General features: G+C 38.7%; 2 protein-coding genes across 6 annotated transcripts in view; one reads left to right on the top strand and one right to left on the bottom strand.

Annotated features, from left to right (window-relative positions):
- The window catches only part of NEK11 (NIMA related kinase 11), a 207,561-nt gene extending 199,661 nt beyond the window's left edge, over nucleotides 1-7,900 (bottom strand). For all 4 annotated transcript variants that reach the window (XM_090283006.1, XM_090283003.1, XM_090283007.1 and 1 more), the window contains exons 1-2: nucleotides 7,754-7,900; nucleotides 4,390-4,659 (exon numbers count right to left, since the gene is read on the bottom strand). In XM_090283006.1, the coding sequence (XP_090139132.1) occupies nucleotides 4,390-4,571 (182 nt within the window). In that variant the 5' untranslated portion in view covers nucleotides 4,572-4,659; nucleotides 7,754-7,900. The remainder of the gene's footprint in view (nucleotides 1-4,389; nucleotides 4,660-7,753) is intronic.
- A 74-nt stretch (nucleotides 7,901-7,974) lies between these two features.
- Nucleotides 7,975-20,776, top strand: ASTE1 (asteroid structure-specific endonuclease 1). 2 transcript variants are annotated; one of them, XM_090284342.1, is made up of 5 exons: nucleotides 7,975-8,243; nucleotides 9,425-10,750; nucleotides 15,953-16,163; nucleotides 17,926-18,118; nucleotides 20,284-20,776. In XM_090284342.1, exons 2-5 carry the CDS (start codon nucleotides 9,446-9,448, stop codon nucleotides 20,612-20,614), a joined length of 2,040 nt encoding a protein of 679 aa, XP_090140468.1. In that variant the 5' UTR covers nucleotides 7,975-8,243; nucleotides 9,425-9,445; the 3' UTR covers nucleotides 20,615-20,776. The 2 variants fall into 2 exon arrangements, with proteins under 2 accessions (XP_090140468.1, XP_090140467.1); XM_090284341.1 differs by having other exon boundaries at nucleotides 7,975-8,159.
- Nucleotides 20,777-22,332: the final 1,556 nt, after the last annotated feature.

The following is a 22,332-nucleotide window of genomic DNA, read 5'->3' on the forward strand; positions in this document are numbered from 1 at the left end:
TGTTTCGTTTGCCTTTGTTTCATCTCCCTAGCTTCTGTTTTTTAAACCAGTCCCTTTAACATCTCATATAACGGTGGTTTGGATCTAATGAACTCTTTCAGTTTTATTTTGTCCTGGAAACACTTTCTCTGTCCTTCTATTCTGAATGACAATTTCGCTGGATAGAGTATTCGTGGTTGTAGGTTTTGGATTTTCATTACTTTGAATATTTCTTGCCAGTCCCTTCTTGTCTGTAGTGTTTCCCTTGAGAAGTCAGCTGATAGTCTAATTGGGACCCCTTTGTACATAATTCTTTTCTTCTCTCTTGCTGCTTTTAAGATTCTCTCTTTATCCTTAATTTTTGACATTTTGATTATAATGTGTCTTGGAGTGGTTCTCCCTGGGTCCAGTCTCTTAGGAACTCTCCTTGCTTCCTGGACCTGCATGTCTATTCCCTTCCCCAAGTCTGGGAAGTTCTCCTTTATTATATTTTCACTCAATTTTTCAAGTTCTAGTTCATCTTCCTCATTCTCTGGCAAACCAATGATTCTTATGTTGGGCCTTTTATAGCTGTCCCAGAGGTTTCTGATCCTCTCATTGTTGCTTGCCATTTCCTCTCGCTGCATTGGTTGACTGCTTGTTCCTTCTCCATATTCCAGTTTGTTGAAATGAACTCTGGATTCCTCACCATCTGTCTCGTATGTGGTTTTGTTCCTTTCGTTATGAAAGTTTTTCGCTTCTTTCATATCTTTTTCCTGCTCTTTTGTGAATTCTGTAAGCCACCTGATAACAATGGCCCAGAACTGAGCCTCTGACAGGTTTCTTATCTGTTCATCTGTCAGGTTCTCTATCTGCTGTCTGGTGAGTTGTGCCACCGGGATCTCTATATTTGTCTGCCACATTTTGACAGATGCGTTTTGTTTTCCTGGGCTGGCTGTTGGGGGCAGTGCCTGTGTACGCGTCACAAATCAGCGACCGGCCGGCGCCTGCCTGTCCGCGACCTATTTCGCAGCCCTGTGGTGCTTTCTGTGGGGGCGGGGGTCCAAGATGGATTCACACAGTTATTCCGCTAGGAGACCGGGATCCGTCCTCCCGCCCCCCTGGGCCTCACTGTTCAAGGCGATGCTGCGGCTGCTCTCCCCAGCGCCCGGAGTCGCGCACGCCCGGGGCTTGATTGGAGTCGCGCACGTCAGGGGCTTGATTGCCTCCCGGATTTTTCGCCGCCCCGCCCGCCGCTCCGCAAACAGCTTTGCCTTCTTTAACTCTTACCTGCCCAAATGGCACCGCTGGTTTATAACTTCATATGTTGGGCTTCCGTGTAGTTTTATTTTCTGGAATTTCTAGTTATCCTTTGTTTTGAAGTAGTTGTATTCCTCTATAGTTGTAGAGGAAGACCTAGCGTGTCCATCTAAGCCTCCATCTTGGCCGGAAGTCCCCTCAGAATTTAAAATCTTACCCAACCAAACTGCTTAGAGAGTGGGTGGTGCTAATTAATGTGCTTTGCTCATAAAATGAAGGTTCAACTGTCAACACTCTGGGGGAAGAGTCTAAAAAAAATATGAGTTTAGTTTCCCTGTCTCTGCACATCTATTAAAAATAACAATTACAGATGAGTTGCTATCTTGTACAGCTAAAAGGTCAACGTTATGAGGACCAATTTCTTTTGAACAGTTATATAACTACAAAAGAATATAGAATTTTTACAACTTCAAGAAAGTTCTTTAAAGAAGTTTTAAAAATCACGTTTGATATAATATTTCTTTGATTTTTCTCTCTTCAAAGTGGAATGCCAAAGAAAAACTTCCATTTGATAGAGAATTCCAATTATTGTCATTGAGTGATGATTAGATAAAGTTTTATCAGGCTTCCTTTAATTATTTCTTAACTTTCATTGTTTATAAGTAAGATTAACTTTGACTATTAATGAGTGATAATTATATGTAAGAGAATGTGATATCTGTATTCTATATTTTATACATATATCTACAAACAAATTTATATCTATTTATTCATATTATAGCCTTTATTATATAATATTTATATTGATACTATATACGTATAGATATCTATTTAACCCTTATTACAATCCTTCTTATCTATAAAATATATCCATTTACAGATAATAAAACTAAAGCTCAGATTAGGAACCCGCATAACCTTAAGCTTACAGTTAGGAACAGGACTGGCTTTGCTTCCTCACCTGTTCACCTCCGAGCCTGTGGTCTTAATTGTGACACTATACTTTCTTCCTTCTAGCATGCCAGGATTTTGTGAGCAGCCCTATTCATGATTCTTCATGACTTTATCAGAGAGTTATAAAATTAGATGTCTACAAAGGTAGGCAGGTGGTGGAAAGGTGTGATGTAGTTAGGTAAAAGAGACAATGAGGAATAGCAAGAATGTGGCTGATTGGAGTACAGGGCCTGTCTTAAGTGGCCACCTGCTACCCAGCTCCAGTCCCTACTGGCTACATAGGCAAAAATGCTAGCAAATGTTACCAAATCCTTTGATCTTTTTTTTTTTTTTAAGAGAAGATAAAAGACTCAATTTTTATAAGAGCTGCTCATTTTTAAATGCTGGCAACTAATTTAGATTTTAAAGGAGCACTATATAGGCCAAACGAAACATATCTGAAGGCTGAATGTGGCCAATATGTTGTAGGACTTCTGATGACGAGTGATTCCTTTCTGAGAGATTCTAGACTAGACCTTCTGATGTCGAGTGATTTGTCAAATATCCTCAGTACTGGATTCATTCTACACACCTAGGCTTGGTCAATCATCTTCAGCTCAAGTCATATAAGTTTTAAGACTAGTTCAGGTACAGGAAGGGTCACTAACATCACTTCCCAATCAACCAGTCCCTCTTCTCTCTCATATTCATATTCATTCTCTTTCTCTCTGTGTCTCTGTGTCTCTCTGTCTCGCTGTCTCTCTCTCTCTCCCTCTCCCTTTTCCTTTATGCGCATGCACACCCCCGCACGCGCGCGCACGCACACACACACACTACACTCATCCATCATTTCAAGTCTGTAGCTTTCAAGTTTGGTCTCCACACATTACATCCCTTTAATCAACTTTTTTTCAGCCCTCCTGTGAATTGTTTTAAGTTTTTTCATATTCCTCCTTAGTTGAAGAAACCCAAACTGGATACAGACTTTACAGTATGGTTTTACAAGTCTTGAGTCATATTTAAGCCTTACTTTCAATGTTTCTATCAAGATTCTCTAGTAATTTTCAGAAATTTATCATCTTGTTTGAAATGGCTGGAAGAGTACCCCTAGGACTTAAAAGGGAAAAAATTCTTTTCAGTAGGAGCCTTAAAGCATGTTTTAAGGACACCAGAAGAGTACCAGCACTGTCACCATTCTTCGGGTAGGAATTTTCTGAAAACTATGAATTCCAGATAATTTTTAAAATTCTGGTCATGGAGACCATTTAAAATGCTGACTTTTAAAATAAAGTAGAAACATCAGTAACATTTACCTTTATAATTCCTACAAAATATTAAGAAGTAGAAAATTGTTTATCACACTCATTTTAAACCCACACTGAAATATCCAACAGACAATTGCTGGGAGAATTTAGAGTAGCCTCAAAATAGGTTATAGGATAGAAATGAGTTATTCAGTTAAGGGCTGATTTTTTTACATCATTCTTGCTTGTTTTCTCTTCCTACTGTATTTCTGATGCACAAGTTTCTTATCCTAACTTCAGTTCCAACTAACTTTTCATTGTGGCAAATTCAATAAATTTTAAGCTAAAAATGAAGATTCATCCTTATCTGTAAGAGATGTACTGTTCAACAGTGTTAAGCATTTTTCTCTACTATGAAAGTTTATAGGGTCCAATCAAATCAAAGGAGAAGTAGTAAGAAGGTCATCAGCATAAGCTAATTTTAAATGGGAGCTCCTGTTTGGTTTATATATCTAATTTGAGAACTGTATAACTAAAGACATTGAAAAACTCTTCTATAGAAAAAAGGCAAAGAAAACTGACACCATAGTTCCTTTAAGACACCATAGTCACCTCAAACATAAATTTCCATTTATTTGTATTTCATAGCATTTCTAAAACTGTAGTCATTATAAACAATTCTTATTCTATCACTTGAGAAGTCCCAATCAAGTTAAATTGAAGCAATGTTGTAATTGAGACTCTAGGATGCATAGGAATTTTATGTTGACATAATCTACCCCTTTTCCCTTCTCTAAGTCATTTGAGTACTTTACTCACCTGCTGAAATGCCTTCAAAAATCTTATCTGAAGACACCATTCAAGGAGCTTTTCTATCTCTTGCTAATTTCCTCAACGCAAAGGTCAAAGTGAAGGGTACTTCATATTTTTAATCAGCTAAAAGTTGCACACACAGGATGCCAAGTCAAGATCTATAGAAAGTATTTTTACTTACAATTCCTCTCCTTGTTTGGCTTTCTTGTCTGAGACCAGATAGACAGTTCCAAAACTTCCACTGCCCAGTTTCTGCTGAAGCACATATCTTCTTGCGATCAAGGTCTTCAGATAACTGGAATTAGCTATTGATCCACTCACATATTTAGCAGCTTCTTGGAATTTCAGCATTGCTCCAAACATGAAATAACTGGTTTCGTTGCTTGTAGAAACTTAACATTCAAGTCTCCTAGGAGATGGTCGAATTCATCCAAGTAGCACTGGTCAATGCCTTAAAGATAAAAAGTCCAGAGCTCAGGTCTAAAAAAGGTTGAACTATTCCCAACAAAAAGTGTAAGTTTTTGGCAGTGATGCTTGCACCCTGATTAGTGGATTTACCCATGTTGGTTAACTTTAACCACTAAAAAGAAAAATGTTACAAGGCAGAGATACTGAAGATTCCCACAGAAGGCAGTCTTTCATAGGAAGGGAGACTTCCCTAATACATTCACATTTGGCAAAACTGAGTTACAGTCAATTTCCCCCAAAGTTCTGAGATGAATATATATTTTTCAATCAACAAGCTGTTTAAGATATATACTTCCCACCAACTTTTCAAAAAACATCCAAATATAAGAACATTATCATTTCCTTAAATCTATATATTTGCAACCTTTTTGTAAGTCTTTCTTTCCACCATGTCTATTTGTTTATGATAACAAATACTGAGCTAAGACTAAACCAGAAATGAGCATGATGCTGGTTTCTTCAGACTTTTTTATTTTTTTCACATCTGTGGACTTTAAACCATGGTATTTGCATTTCTTAGAATTGATGTGAAAAGGGATAAGGATTCTGAATGAATTTTTTCCCATCCTAAGCAAATTCTGATCCAGTTTCTAAAGCTTCAGTTACACATACTATGTATGGAGCATTCTCCTTGGAGTGGAAACAAGAAATGTCACAAAAGCAGTTCAAACCTAAAACTATATTTTAATGTCAACTGAATACAAATGTGTTATAGGTAAATCTGTTTTAATTCCTTAGAGCTACAAATGCATAGCAGAATTATAAAAAGAGTACCATTTCATATGTATGTGCACTGCAAAATCACTTTTATTTCATTAAGATATAAAAATTTTTGTTACTAATCATGAAAAGAGGGTTTTGTTTTAAGTCTGTATAAAAACAAGATTTTAAATTGAAGATTCTATGACTTGTAGTCAGGTTTCCTTATTCAACAATTCCAAAGCTATAAGACAAAACCTATTGTATATAATGATAAAACAAGATGTTATCTGTGTATTTTGGGGTACATAGCCAATAGGCTTCAGAACATAACTAAACAAGTAAATGCCCATTTACAGCAGCGATTTTCAACCTTTTTCATCTCGTGGTACATATAAACTAATTGCTAAAATTGTGTGGCACACTAAAAAATATATATTTTTGCCAATCTGAAAAGAAAAACAGGCATAATTTTGATTGATTTACAAATATATAATAATACTAGTAATTACCTACCCTTTTTGCTCCAAAGTAACTTATTTTTTAAAGTAATGACACTGGATATCTTGTTATTTTTTTTTAATAATTATTTATTTGTTAGTTTTGTTTATTTATTTATTTTTAGAGAGAGGGGAAAGGAGAAAGAGAGGGAGAGAAACATCATTGTGTGGTTGCCTCTCACTCGCGCCCCCAACTGGAGACCTGATGTGCAACCTAGTAATGTGCCCTGACTGGGAATCGAACCAGCGACACTTGACTCACAGGCTGATGCTCAATCCACTGAGCCACAGCAGCCAGGCAAAGTAACTTTTAAAATATCAGGTGACTATACTTATATATAAGGATTCTGGTACCAAAAATTAACGAATCAGACATAACCTTATTATATGTGACCTCTTGATGCCACTCTATTATGACTTTATATATTTATGGTTCAAAATAGGTCATTCACACCAGACAGTTATTGCTGTGTTGGTTGTTATCATTTTTTTATTTGACAGTCTAAGGGAAACAAGGTCAGTGCCCCTGACAAAATAGTCAGGTATTGCATGTTTTAAAAATTCTTGCGGCACACTAGTTGAAAATTGCTTATTTACAGCATTTTTCTTCTTGAAATAATGTATTAATCAAGTAAGTTTCACCTGATACCAGTGAGGAGACTACAACCAGCTAAGAAAGAAAGGAAGGAAGGAAGAGAGAGGAGGGAGGGGGAAAACAGAGGAAAGAAATTAAAAAAGAGAAAGAAATCAAATCACCTGAGTGGCTATGTACTCATGACAACACTAAAACATTAGCATTGAATTGGGACTCAGAGCTGAGGCCCGTACCTCAAAACCCCTGAATAAATAAAAAAGTAAGTGAAGTTATCAAGATCACGGAAAGTGTTTGTGAAATCTGCTGGAAAAAACAAAAAACAAAAACTGGAGAGCAGGCATCCAAATGTATCTTTTGTTACCTTCCTCTGCTAGGATAAAAGTGAGGCTTTCTGGCCAACTTAAACGGTTAAAAAAATGTATGGACTTACAGCTTTTCAAATAAAAAGGACCCTTCATATCACTCAGGAATTCTCCTTACTTTAAGGTGAGATAAGGGTGTCTGTATACCGAAGGACAGAAGAGTTCAGAGAAGTCCAGTTTCCCAGTGGCTCCCATTTGTAAATGAGCGTTTAAACCCAGCAGTGTTTAGGATTTTTCGGGTATAATCCTAGCAGGGGAATCTCTGGTTCAAAAGGCAGTTCCATTTTTAGTTTTTTGAGGTAATTCCATACTGTTGTCCATAGTGGCTTCTTTACCTTTGTATCCTTGGTGCTTGACATATAGTAGGTGTTCAATAAACTTTGTTAGACTAAATAAGCGTCCAGCAGAACAACACCTGACCGAGGAAGGGGAAAAGTATGTGTTGTAGGGTTTGGGGAGAGAAAATTTACAAAGCTGAAGAGACCGTGAGAAAAGTGAAAGACTACCATACCACTCTGTGCAAACCGACCCTTGCGGGTGAAGCTGATCTGGCTGGGGGCAGAAGACAAGGGAAGGGAGTGTTGATCACAGGTTGAAGCCAAGCAGTTCTCTTCACTATGATGATAAATGAGAGGAAGCAGATTTGACACCAGATTCTGCTAAATTACCAATCCAACCTTAAAGGTAAGCCTAACCTTAGGGTAAAACTAACATAACTGCCTCAACTTTCCCTAAAGCGATATTTTCACAAAGCGGGTTAACATACCGAGGGGGCACCAGCAACACTTATTCTCCAGAGAGTGGAGCAGACCCGGCAGGTAAGGAGTCGAGGGAAGCGAGGGAGATAGAAGGCTTGGGGGTCCATTACCCTCCCCGGCGCCGGAGAGCCAGGCACGGCCGGCAGAGAGCTCCTTCGCATACCTTTCCGGGTCGAGAGCGGAGGAGCGGCAGTGCCCAAGTATGCTCAGTGTCCCGCCCGTAAATGGAACCTAGGTTGGGCAGACCCTCAGGACCCACTCAGCTCCAGGACTACCTGGGCCACGGATGTTGGGCACCGTTGCCAGGGAGACAGCGCGGGGCATGCTGGGAAGTCGGGAGAGGCGCCTTCGAGACTGTCACCGGAGCGGAAGTGTGCTCGGACTCAAGTGGGCGGGGAAAAGAGAGCGGGGCCCTAACCTGACAGCAGCCACTTCGGAGCGTACTTGCCAGCCTCTAGCGATCTCGCGCCGCTGGAGTGCCCGCTCCACTACCCCTGGTGCTGTCTGGCGCTACCGGCTCCGGGCTTCCCAGTGACGTAGGCCTGGAGACTTCCTGTTCTCGCTCTCAGGTGCAAGGGGCTTCCGCTTCCAGTACTTGCTTGGCTCCCGAGGGCTTCTAATGGACTGGCCGGTCCTATGGGAGGCCGGAGCAGGTGGGCTCAGCTGTTGGTCCGAGGAGCGGGTTGTGAGGGCCTGGGTGGTGCGGGGTATGAAGGCCTGTGTTGGAGGATTTAGATCAAAACTTTTGTGCGCCTTTCTCCTATCCAGCACGTATTTGTTGAACAACTGCCTAACCTAAGGTTCTGCAATTAGCTTAAGATGAGTTGACACGGTTTCTGCTGTCAAACTTTACATACAAGACGAACTTCTAAAGAAATGAGTATTATTTCTGTATACTTATCAGAGATAGGGCCAAGACTAGGGTGAAAATGAGTAAGACGCAAAATGCAAGGCATGTTCAAAAACTCTGTAATCAAGATACATTTTAATGCAATACCTTTAAAAATCAAAATTAATGCAGAAAAATCCATAGTTGACAAAATCTCACGATTTTGTAACTCCCATGCTGAGCCATTTTGGATTGTAAGGCCAAAGGAAAAACTAGTAATACTGATCCTGTGACTTAAGTTAGCCAGATATTGAAGGATATTGCTGGTAACTGGGCCAGATGTACAAAGACAAGAAGATAAGAGCCTCTGGTTGCAGTAAACTGGACAGTTAGTTCCTGGAGACATGAAAATGTCCCCTCCTCAAAACTATGCCAATTAAGATGGGCCCACAAGCCAATGCCTGAAATAAGTTCCCAGACTCTGATTTTCAAAAAAGAAAAACTGGATCCATATCATTGACTCTACATACTTTAACTAACTGAAGCCTTGATGCTTTCTGACTTATTAATTATGAAATTGAGGATATAATTTTTTTGACTTGCAACTTTTTACTCTGAGCCCACAAAACAAATATTCTGTGTTGTAAGACTATTGCCTATCTCAGTATCAAAGTCAACAGAAGTTCTGTACTAGTGTGTCAGTAATGGACTTTAATCAATATTCCTTTAGATTTATTAGCAACCTCATTTGTATCCAAAGATCAAACTCCATGGACCGTTGAATCTGTGCCTTGTAACACACGGGGAAAGCAAAAGAGAATGAAAAAGCACTCAACTACTTGGTATTGCCTGAGGATCTAGATAAGAAATGAGATGCTGACACCTAACATGTCCTACTTAAAGAGCTCTGTATAGCATTTGCTGTTGATTTGATGATGGTGGAAACAATGGCTTGGTGCTCTGTAATCAGCACCAATTGAAAGTGTATTCTATTGTTTTAAACAGGCAATTCTTCAGACAGTCATCATGGGTATCCGAGGACTAATGAGTTTTGTGGAAGATCATAGTAATGAGTTCTTCACTGATTTGAAGTTGCGAGACACAAAAATTATTATTGATGGCTACGCTCTCTTCCACCGGCTTTGCTTCAACTCAAACTTGGAGCTTCGATATGGAGGGGACTATGATTCTTTTGCGGACGTTGTACAAAAATTCTTTGAATCACTGTTTTCTTGTAATATATGTCCATATGTTGTATTAGATGGAGGATGTGACATTTCAGATAAAAAGCTTACAACTCTGAAGGATCGAGCTAGAGATAAGATCCAGAAGGCCCATTCCCTTTCTGTTGGTGGGGGTGGGTATGTCTGTCCCTTACTCATCCGGGAAGTGTTCATCCAGGTTTTGATCAAGCTGCGGGTATATTTTGTCCAATGCTTTTCAGAAGCAGATCAGGATATTATGACACTAGCTAATCATTGGAATTGCCCTGTGTTATCATCAGATAGTGACTTCTGCATTTTTGACCTGAAAGCTGGGTTTTGCCCATTGAATAGCTTTCAGTGGAGAAATATGAACACTATGAAGGGCACACAAGACTACTATATCCCTGCCAAATGCTTTTCCCTTGATGCATTCTGCCATCACTTCAGCAATATGAATAAAGCTCTACTACCTCTCTTTGCGGTGCTATGTGGAAATGACCATATTAATCTGCCCATCATGGAGACATTCTTAAGTAAAGTACGTCTTCCTCTTGGAGGTGCCAGTTCTAAAGGGAGGAGACACCACCGAGTTCTTGGACTTCTGAATTGGTTGTCTCGTTTTGCTGAGCCTACTGAAGCACTAGATAATGTTCTGAAATGTCTCCCGAAAAAGGATCGAGAAGATGTTAAGGAACTTCTCTGCTGTTCCATGGAAGAATACCAGCAGTCCCAGGTGAAGCTGCAGGACTTCTTCCAATGTGGTACTTATGCCTGTCCGGAGACCTTGAATCTGGGTTTACCAGAATGGGTCCTAGTGGCTTTGGCCAAAGGTCAGCTTGCTCCTTTCATCAGCGATGCTTTGGTGCTAAGACGGACCATCCTTCACACACAGGTGGAAAACATGCAGCAACCAAATGCCCACAGAATAGCTCTGCCCATCCGGCAAGTCATTTATGGGCTTCTTTTGAATGTTTCTCCACATCTGGAAAACGTGTGCTTGAATGCATCGCCTCTTCGGCCTCTAGCTTTCAGTGAAGTGGAAAGAATGAATAAAAATATCAAAACATCAATTGTTGATGCAGTAGAACTGCCCAAGGATCATTCTGACTTAAGCAAATTGACTGAGGTAAGTGTTTGTAATACTAATGTAAATTTTGTAAAGCACTTTACAGGTTACAAAGTGCTTTATGTATATTATCTCTCAGTGTACTAAACTGAAGTTGGCTGCTATACTTCCCCCATTTCATAGTTGAGAAAACCAGGGCTCAGAGTGGTAACTATGTGATACCTCAGCCAGGGAGTATCAGTGCCAGGACTCTCACCTAGATCTTTTAGCTCCAAATCTGCCACTTCACTGTATTTCAGTAGTAGTCTGTATTATCTCTGTAATTATTAGTACTACTATATTGTTACTAGCTACCAATACAATGGGGTTATGTGGCTTCTAAAAAAAATAATAATAGGAAAAAATTATGAGCTACAAAAAAAAAAAAAAAGATGTGCCTAAAGGCATTGATCATAGGCATAATTAACATATCAGCTGCATCAAATTTCAGTTAACCAGATTAATACTGATGCTTAGGTCTATTTTTATTTTTTATTGATGAAGACCTTTTTTTGGGCTTTGAATTTATAGCATCATGGTGATTAGCTTAGTCTGATAATGGAAAAATGACTCTTAGCCTAAGTAGTGCTGCTTAAATCTGAGTAACACTAGACTAATCCCCTTTTCAAAGTAAAAACAAAAATTCTTATTGATTACATAAGTATATTAAAAATTACAAACAGATATGAAACTGCTTATGCTAACACAAATTTACAAATTACATGCAGATAAATTTACCAATTTCAATGCCCATTGGAGTTTTTCTTAGATCCAACTAAATATTCAGATTCACAAGACTCTCACAGATCACTCTTGGTGCCTGTCTACTCAGGGATGTAAGACAGCAACCATAGCTTCCCAGCAGGTTTGAATCCGGCTTTCCTCTGTGAGAGACCTTGCACCATTCTACACCATTGGTTCTCCACTGGAGATGATTCACCCCCCAGGGGACATTTGGCAATGTCTGGGGACACTTTTGATTGTCACTGCCTGGGGGAAGGGGTGGGTGTGGGGGTAGAAGGAGGAAGGTGTTGCTACTGGCATCTAGTAGGCAGAGGCTAAGGATGCTGCTAAAAATTAGTGATGGTTGCACAAACTTATAAATATACAAAAACCACTTTAAAAGGGTAAATTTTATTATGTGAATTATCTCAATTAAAGAAAGGAAAAGTCTCATTGGCCTCCTTCCCCACAGGATTCAACCTTTCTTGTAACAATTCCATAGACATCACTTTCAGGGTCTCTGCTAGGGACATGCTTACTTACAAGTCACTGTACTCACAGAAGCCCTGTGATATGGTGTCCCCATCTGGTGTTTACAGTTTGTTTATAGTTCAAGTCTAGATGTAGTTTTACAAGAGTCATTTTTATCATGCTAAGTAACAGAATTAACTTTATCACATCTCCAGGGTTACAGAACTAGACAATTGAGCATAGGTCAAATTCCAAAGAGAAGGGATTTATTAAAACTTTACCTACACCAGTAAAATTGAAATTAGCCATGACCTGACCCATATGGCTTGGTTGGGCATCATCCCACAAAGCAAAAGATCGCTGATTGGACTCTCAGTCAGGGCACATGCCTGGGCTGCGGGTTTGGTCCCATCAGAGCGCGTGCAAAAAGCAACCGATCGATGTTTCTCTCCCTCCCTTTCTCCCTCTTTCCCCCTATCTCTAAAAATAAAAAAATAAAATATTTTTTAAAAATTAAAATTAGCAACATTCTAAAAGATGTTTTGCCAAAATTATATTTCACTCCTAACATAAATGGTGCTGTAATGGAGGATTTTTTAAAAACAATTTTTTATGTCTTTGTTGAGAAATAATTGATGTACACTGAAGTGTCCGTATTTGAAGTGCGACTTTTGATATATGTTTACATCCGTGAATCCATCCTGCAGTTAAAATAATGAATGTATCCATCATCCCTACAAGTTTCCTCTTGCCTCTTTGCAGTCCATCCCTTCTGAGTATGTACATACAGCAGAGTACACAGCTAATTTTACAGCTTGATGAATTTTCACCAACTCGACACTTCCATGTAAAGAACACCCAAATGAAGAGTCATTATCAGCGCCCCAGAAGCTTTCTCTACTATCTGGTTCTTCTAGTCACCCCCTCTCCTACCCCCTTTAATCACTATCCTGACCTCTAACAACATTGAATAGTCTTGACTTTTTATACTTTATAAAAATGTAATCATACAGTATGAATTCTTTAATCTGGCTCCTTTTATTCAACACAATGTGAGATTTACTCATATCTCTGTGAGTTGTAGAAAATTCATTTCTCATTGCTATGTATTATTATAGTTTGGGAATATACCAAAAATTTTTTTCCATTTTATAACCGATGGGCCTTTGGGTAGTTTGCAGTTTGGGCTATTGTGAACAGTGCTATAAACATTCTAGTGCAAGTCATTTAGTGAAAATGTACAAATTAACAGCCACTAAAATTGGCTAAAATGATGCCACTACACAACCACTAAAATAGCTAAAGTTTTTAAAAGGCTATAAAATACCAGGTATCAGCAAGGGTGTAAAGTGAGAGGAACTTATAAGCTTGCTGATAAGAATATTAATTGGTAAAACCATTTTACAAGACTACTTGGCATATATCTTCCAAGCTGAACATATGTATCCTATTACCAAGCAATTCCCTCCTAGTTATATATGCACTTTTCTGATGACTTATTTGAGCACCTTTTCATGTGTTCATTGGTCATTTGGACATTCTGTTATGTAAGTGTTCAGTCTTTTGTCCATTTTCTGTTTTATTTTATTTTATGTTATATACAGGTTCTTTGTTAAATAACATGTATTGTGGTGAATAGCCTTTCCCGCTCTGTGGATTGTCTAATATGGTTTGATGAACAGAAGTTCTTAATATAGACTAAATTTTCATTATTTATGGTTATCATTTGTGTGACTTAAGAAACTACTTTTTACTTCTTGGTCATGAAAAAAAATTTTTTTGCCTTTCATATTTAGATCTATACCCTATCTAGAACTAATTTGCTCCTATATGGTGTGACACAGGGATCAGGACACTTTCCCCACAAATGAAAATCCAATTGGGTCCATGAATGTCACAGGCTGATTATATTCCCTGATAAGTGGAGATGACAAGTGTTCTCATCACTTAACTGTATTCAAAGTAAGGTGAAATTTTAGTTCACTCCCTACGCAGTGATACCACTTGGCTTTCCCTTGGCATAAGCTGATCAATTCTGTATTTATCTCACTGATGTTAGCTCTAATTAGGGCATGATACTTCTAAACAGTATCAGGTGCAAGAGTGGTTCCAGAGACAAATGCAAGTACAAGTATAGAAACTTTGTGATGGTATCTATTCATTTTGTTTTTCTTAATATGATGTGGTAATAATACTTTATCTGCTTTGGGCCAACTGTTGTAATAGAAACTTTATACAGTCTCTCACTGAACTCCCGCAGTAACCACATAGGATAGCTTTTCAATTTTGGTTAGTTGCAGTGGACAGAGCACCACTCAGGTTAACCAACGAGATGATAATCATAAGGAGAAATGGAAGTGGATTGTTCTTGGGGAGTAAGGCAGTGCCAAGACGGGCCTCTCTCTGAGCACCTCTGCCTCTTTGTGGCAGCTTCTTCCACAAGCTTGTGCTTTCCCTCCCCCTGGGAATTGTCACATGGGATAAGACCTAACCAGAATTAAGGGCTGTGAGCAGAGTAGTGCCCCTTTCGGAAGGGGCTAAGGATTAGTGGGTTCCATGGGACATTTTGTGTAACTCATTATAATGCCCATTTTCAGATGATTAGACTGTCTATAGAAATGGTCAGAAACTTGCCCAAGGCCACAGAGTTAGTGGGGGACAGAATATCTCCGAAGTCAAGCTCAGACTCTGCTTTGTTCCTGTGTTGTAACTTGGCTAAAGAATTCAATAATTTAAGCATTATATGTCAGTAAAGAATGCGTGTATTTCCTTAGCCTTTACTTGGTGTGTTTTTCTACCAGTTTAGGAGATTAAAAAGAAGAGTTTTTGTTTTACTTTACATTTAAGTAGTTATGCTACTTCTCACAGGGGTGATTGATTATACTGTAAAGCACTTTACATATTTCTAATTAGAAAACTTTTATTACAGTATTATTAAAACTAGTACTTATAAATCATTGATTTAATGCTGTCATGCACTGATGATGAAACTATTTTGTCAATTATGAAGTGTTTTATTTTGGGTTAACATCTTCTCAGCTGTCAGCACACTTATTGACTACTAATTAGGTGTTTGGTGCTGAGAAATGACTCAGACCCTCAGAAAGTTAAGAAACTGTCTAGCGGACGCTAGGAATACAATTATATTTTTCTCTTAAAGTTTGATCGTCAAGTGCCTCTGAAGGCACCCTTTTAATAGTCCTAATTTCCTCATCTGTATAAGTATGTGACCTGCAAGGGCCCTTGTGGTTGTTCAGTCTTAAGATTCATTAAGGTAAGATTATTTCAGCAGGTAGCCCAAAGCCCTCATAGCTGTTTATTTCCTTTTACTTGAAGTGCACTCTCTAAAGCATGGAGTAAAAGTGAATCTGGTGTGTAACTACAAGCACAAATATTCCTATCTCCCTTGAATATACCTCTCACCTACAAATAGGCACCCTGTGTAGAAGAACACAAAGACAATAAAACATTCAGCTGGGTACAAACATGAGGCAAGACCCAAACAAATAGAAAACTGTATGCCATGCTACAAGGGTGCACATAATCTAAGTTTCTTCTAGAGGTGATAAGTAATGGCATCGTGCAGAAGGTGGGGTCTAAATATTCACTGCCAAGTAAGGGATTGGTTGAGTATAAATCATTGTTTCTCAAAGCAGAATAGTTAAAATGCAGGTTTCTGGGATCCCTCAGATTTACTGAACCAAAATTTGGGGGGTAGGGCTTGAGGACTGAAATTTTAACAAGCTTCCCAAGTGACATGGGTACGGAAGCTGCTCAGCCAGCCTATTTGGAGGATGGAATGACATGAGCAAGGGCTGTGTGGTGGGAGTAGACAGTACATATATTCATTCAACCATATTTATTAAGCACCTTATTCATGTTCTAAATGTTGGGTGTGGCTGATTTTTTACACAGTAAGATAAGAATCTGACAGCAGCAATTTCATTTGCACAAAGTCTCTTCATACTAGGAAAAAAAAAAAAAAATTCCCCCAAAGTAACTTGCAAGATGTTTGGTATATATTTTCAGCTCTCTTTGGCTAGACGGCAGGTACTTCTGTTGGAAACATTAAAGGTGAAACAGTCCATCCTGGACCCCATCCCTTCTTCTTTGAAGTTGCCCATTGCTGTCAGTTGCTACTGGTTGCAGCACATGGAAGCTAAGGCAAAACTTCATCATCTACAAGCCTTACTGCTGGGGATGCTGATGGGGCCCTTGCATGCCATACTCAACAGCCCTGGTAGGTATCTGGAAATTCCAGAAGTATATTTTTGTTTGTTACTTACAATAAAGAAAGTTTTTAAAAAATGCTTGTATCATCTACTCCTATCAGTTATATCAGAACTTAGAGATGAAAGCACCAATATATCATTCATTCATTAGTAAATATTTTTGAGCACTTCTTTGTGCCAGGCTCAGTGCTGGAGGGTTTGACTTCAAGGGCACAGCAGTGAAGATGCACTGACACTGCCCAATCCCACCTGCTCTGTGGCGCCTAAATGCTTTAACCTGTGAAGTGTAACCGATGTCAGTTGCACTTTGTATTCCACCTTTCTCTCCCTGTCCCTATCATCGGTACAGCTGCAACATCATCACCAGAAACATTTAAAGTTTCCCATTTGTGAACCTTCTGAATACCTCAATTATAATAAACATTCATGCTTTGATGTTTTTTTGCTTTCTCTTATCTCCACTGTGAGTTTTCATAAGTATGTAAGTAGTGATGAAGGAAGCAGTAACTTCTTTTTCTATTGGAGAAATATACTTTGAGGCAATTTCATCTAAATTTAAATATCAGGTGAAATAAATGTTGATGCACTGGAGTACTTCAAATCCCTAATGGAATTATTCTCTTTAAAGATATGAATGCTGTAGCACTTTATGTAAACATGTATAATAGTTAACACCCTCTAAAACAGTACTATCTGAGCTACTACCACATTTCAAGTGCTCAGTAGCCACCTGTAGTTAGAAGACAGCACAGATATAGAACTTTCCATCATTGCAGAAAGTTCTACTGGCTAGTGCTACTCTGAGTTTACTTTTTAAAATAAGTTAAGTAAAATAACCAGCATAGACTCCAAGAAACCCCAGGTGTGGCAGTAGCTGTCAGACAACCAACTTAATGCAGAACACATAGGCCCACTAATGGTTAAGACACAAGTTTAGGCTATTTCCTCTCATTGAATGAAAAATATAGTTCATTAAAATTCTCAGAGCACAAGCCTATTAAGTTTTTACCTGAGTCCAACAGAAGGGGCATGTCAAGGGTCTGTTTCTTTTCTTTTAGGAATTGTGGACCCGGCACCCAGGCAGGCTCAGTGCCTTGCTGCTCGCTAATTGGTAAAAGGTGGGCCTCGTTTTTATTACCTTCAAATTGGTCTGGACGTCATTTTGTGCACCCTGCTCACACCAGCCCGCAGGAGCTTCTGGGTGAACACACACAGCATTCTTCATTTCCCGGGGTTGTTGCTCCTTTCCCTTATCCTCTCTGAGAAAAGTGCTGATCTGCCACGTTCCCTCTGAGTCATACTTTTGTTTTCCTCCCATAGAACAGAAATTCAAATGTGCTCTGAACACATGGGCTACAGTGCACTATCGCATGAAGGTCTCCATGAAAGGGAGTTTGGTGGAAGAGAACGATAAAAAGAATGATATTTAATAGCTGATTTGTACTTTTCAGAGACAGACATGGTTTGGAGAGTTTGATGCAGATATGTTTAAAGTCAGGAGGTACACCAGTGGAAGAGATTAAAGAAAAAAATAATTTAAAGTTGAATAAAGTTAATTATCATTAAAACGGTATTTCAGTATAATATTTCAATTTATACAGCAAGGCTTTTACATTGGTATTAAAATAATAAAGAGCCAGAAAAGAAAAGCATTTTGGTTATTGAAACCAGTTTTTTTCTTTACGGAGTTTGAAGTTTTATATATGGAGAAAATTACAGGTTGATACAGTGTTTTGGGAACTACCGCCCTTGGGTTGTTTCTTTATCTAGACAAGGACGGTGTGCGGGAGGATGGCGCTGAGATGTTGTACGAAGAGCTCCAAAGAGTGAAGGAGGCGCAGCCTGGCGCGAGACTGAACCTCGACACGGCCCACGTCTTCTGTCAGTGGCAGTGCTGCCTGCAGATGGCGCTGTACCTCAACCAGCTGCTGTCCACGCCCCTCCCCGAGCCGGACCTGACTCGGTGAGCACCGCGGGGACCCAGCTTAGACGGCTGCTCGCAGAAGCGGACACTTTTATTCATATTTAAAGCACAGAAGTTATTTTTTAAAATAAATCTTAGTATCATTGGTCTTGGAACACTATTATAGCTAAAGAACTGGAAACAGGAAAATATTAAATTATTTCTATATTCTCAAAGAAAATGTCCATGATTAGATCAAATTTTTAAAAATCAGTTCCAAATTTTTTTAAAAAGACAGTTGTTGGTTGGGTATAATTTATTCCTTCATTTCTTTTAAGTCTGTTCAAATATCACTTCATAAAAGCTTTTTCTGATCATCTTACTAAAATATCACTCTGCTTCCAGTCACTCTCGCCCTATTACTCTTTTGTATTTCATAATTGCATTTCTTACCATTTGGCATATTGTTCACTCAATCATTCAAATATTAAATGCCTACTCTGCTTTATGGTGTAATGAACAAAACATCAAAAAATTTTTTCTGCTGTCATGGAGGTTTTATTCTCGTGAGATGGCTATTAGATGCTTACATGCACTTTAAGGCTTTTGTTTTGCCAGGCATGTATGAAGGGAGACGCAGCCAGGAAGCAATTTGTAATGTTTGATTATGGAATTTAAACTGCGTAAAAAAGAAATGTAGCAGTAGTGTGTGGGCCAGTGAAAAGGTGGTAGGATCAAAGAATTGGACATCCTGGTGATTAAAGAAGATAAAATGAAGAGAGTTTTGAAAATGGAGTTGAGATTGTATATATGCTTTGTCTCTCTCCAGTTGAATGTAAACTTAAACTCTGAGAGTACAGGAACTTGTCTATTTTATGGATTGTTGTAGCCCCGGTGCCTAGCATATTGTAAGTATGCAGATATTTGTTGAATAAATGAGTGATATATGGAAGCATGCAAAATATGCTGTGTGACTTTAAATGCCTCAAGGTGAAAAACTTCCTAGCAGTAGTGTTGTTACTATGTCTCTGGGCCTTAATATGTGAGCTAACCCTAGAATCCTTTACCAAGTGAAATTTTAATTCGCCTTAGACCTATGGATACTTTATTTTTAGCCTTTAATAACTTAGGTCATTCTTGACTGGATGCGCTCTAAATACCAGAAATCCCTTTAAAAACAAAACAGGATATCCATCACTAGATGAGTAGATAAAACAACTACAGGACATTACACAGTGGACTACTACTGAGCCATAAAAAAGGAAGAAAATTTTACCCTTTGCAACAGCATGGATGGACCTGGAGAGAACATGATGCTAAGTGAAATAAGCCAATGAGTGAAAGAAAATACATATGGTTTCACTTATAGGTGGAATCTAATGAACTGAACTAACAAAGAAAATGGGGACAGACTCATAGAGAGCAGGATGACAGCTATGGGGCAAAGCGAAGGGTTAGGGGGTGGAGGAATTGAACAAAACGAAAAAAATGACTCATGGGCATGGACAACAGTGTGGTGATTGAGGGGAGGAGTGTATAAGGGGCATAAATCATAATGGAAAAAATACAAAAATAATTACCCCCACCCCCCAAAAAAAGGGTAAACAAGACCAAACAGTTCTCTTAATGATTTCAGTAAAAGCACTGTTCTTACATCTCAGCAGTACTAAGGCTTTTTAAGTGATGGTTTTACCCTAATTAAATGATGGGAGTTATACATCAATTGCTAAAGCACTGGTTGGCCAGATCTGGCAGTAAGTTATATATTAAATTTGTGGCTTTCAGTTAATCCCATCTTATATTTATGAAGTAGGTTTTTAGTCCAAAGTAAGTGACAGCTTTGCAAATGATGCCATTAAATTTTCTTATTTCAACAGACTACCTGTTTGGTTTATCAGAGGCATTTTTAATTCCTTTTCTTTGAAGTGTTAAGAGGCCTGCTCAATTTTGGGCTAGCTGTAGAACCAGCAAGCATCCATCATTGAATTTGATGTTAAAAATGTCACTAGCTGAGAAGTAATCTTTTAAATAACAACTCAGTTCCTTCCTTCAAGGAACAGATTATTCTTAATTTGAATGATTTTATAGAAGAGCTCTCAGTGTTTAGATGCATTCATTGAAGCCATGTTAATGATGGTTGTCACAGTGCACTGACACTGCTTCAACTCTAACTCACTCTCTCTCTCTCTCTCTCTCTCTCTCTCTCTCATGTGCGTGCTGAACAGATTGTATAGTGGAAGCCTCGTGCATGGACTGTGCCGACAACTGCTAACATCAACCACCGTAGAAAGTCTCCTGAGCACGTGTCCTGAAGCAAAGCAGCTTTATGAACATCTGTTCCATGCCACAAGGTCATATGCCCCTGCTGAATTATTCCTGCTGAAGGGTAAACCAAATTCAAAAAAGCAAAAGCGAAAGAAACAAGGTACCCGCCAGTCAAAGAACAGAGCGGGAACCACCTCAGACAGTAGATGTTGGTACGAGGGAAACAATCGGTTTGGGATATTAACGGTTGAAAACGTAGAGGAATATATTGAGGCCTCAAAGCTTGAATAAAGTCAGTCTGCAAGCAAGTGTATTATGTAATTCTGTCTTAAAATATTTTTATTACCTGCCTTGAAATGATTACATTTTTTCTTTAGAACTAACCAGTTAGGGGATAAACATTGCAATGGGTAATTTTGAATTCCAAGGTATTTTGTATTTTGCTTTTAATAAATACAACCTGATTTAAGAAACTCTTGTATTCGTCAAACATTTGAAAGCATATTTGTACTTCTCTGTTCCATTTCAGTAAGTTAATAATAATATTCTATTTATTACCTTTAAGTTGCAGCAACTCAGCCAGCTATGTTTTCAAAAAGAAGTCCTACCTCAATCATTTCCTATAAGCAGAAGCTAGGTTATTATTTTTTTGAAAAAAATGATTTTACATCGCTTACTCTTCATGAGCCTTGGAAAACAGAAGACAGCATGCCACACAGAAAACTGTACACCTTTAAATACTTAGTAAATGAGGCTATGGCAGGGTTGGTGAGCACTTTAGATATGTTCCAGGCTTTAAAACGAAGGATGAAGCCCAATGGCCTGAACAAAAATAAAAAACAGCATCCTGAGCTTCTAGATCTAGGAGGAGAAAACACTAAGAAATTTTAGAATTAGGCCATTTCTTATACTGTAGGTTTTGACCTATTTATGGGATGTGAAGTTAATTTAATGAGTCATAACCAACATTTTTAATGGGCAATATCAGATATGCATCTTATATATTAGATGTTTGTGCAAAACAGATTTCTTACTGTGGATTGCACTGCTCTGGAACACACTAGCAACCGCTAAAATTCAAACTACCAGAAGAATTGTGAAGGTACTGGCCAGTTCCAAATAAAGAACTTGAAAATAAAAAAGCAAGAGGGATGAATACATTTGAGCAAGATTTTAAAGTACTCCGACCTTCATTTCATTTATACTCATCCAAATTGTATTATTCCTTTCTTCTCTACTCCCTCGCTGGTATATCCCATGAGTAAAGACCCTAAATGTGGCTTTAAGCTACTGTTTTGAACAGGCCCATATTCAGTTCCCACGACCTGGTAAATAATTCTCTCCACTTTCCTAGTAGCACCACACTCTCAGAGGCGAGTAAGCCCAGCACCAGCCAGTGGTGACTGGCTTTAGCCACTTACAAAAGGCAAAACACAATCTCGTTTGCTCCTCAAGTTTTCAACCTAAAAGACTGGCTTCTGTTTCAAATAAGAGTTCTTGAAATTAAAAAATATTGTATTATGTTAGGAAGAGGGCATCCTTAGTAAGGATGTTTTTAATGTCTCTAGAGAAATGGTTATTCCCAGAAGAATCAAGAAAAGAAGTCACATGCATGGATTTTTGAGAAGAGAATGTATTTTGCCAGCAAATAGTGGCTGCAATATGGACTAGAAGCACATAAGACCTTGTTGTATCAAAAAATCTCTTTTCCTTGATTTCTGGAGTTGGGGGCCAGTCAGGAAAATGTACCTGTTAAAGTATCACATATATCAGCTCATCAACACTGCTTTTTAAAACCACCAACCCTGCATGGAAACCCACTCATTCCCATTTCCGCTTTGGTAATGACTTCACAGGCATTAAACTAAAGAGTGCATGGGCAACACAGTTTAATTAAAAGTCAACTGAAGTATATCAATCATCTTTTTCTTTCATGTTGAAGTTTTTCAAGCAAAGGGGCCCTCCAGTAGACTGAGAAGTCAGGTTCCTTTCCCTAGCCATTTCAATCA

The sequence above is a fragment of the Furipterus horrens genome, unplaced genomic scaffold (genome assembly GCF_987537825.1).
Source record: "Furipterus horrens unplaced genomic scaffold, mFurHor1.1.pri manual_scaffold_7, whole genome shotgun sequence".
Lineage (NCBI taxonomy): Eukaryota > Metazoa > Chordata > Mammalia > Chiroptera > Furipteridae > Furipterus > Furipterus horrens.

Excerpts from the sequence above, each read along its gene's own strand:
- ASTE1 (XM_090284342.1), top strand. The coding sequence starts at position 9,446 with ATGGGTATCCGAGGACTAATGAGTTTTGTGGAAGATCATAGTAATGAG. Across the intron at positions 16,164-17,925 it reads TGCCATACTCAACAGCCCTG|ACAAGGACGGTGTGCGGGAG; the intron begins GTAGGTATCTGG and ends TTCTTTATCTAG. Across the intron at positions 18,119-20,283 it reads CCCGAGCCGGACCTGACTCG|ATTGTATAGTGGAAGCCTCG; the intron begins GTGAGCACCGCG and ends CGTGCTGAACAG.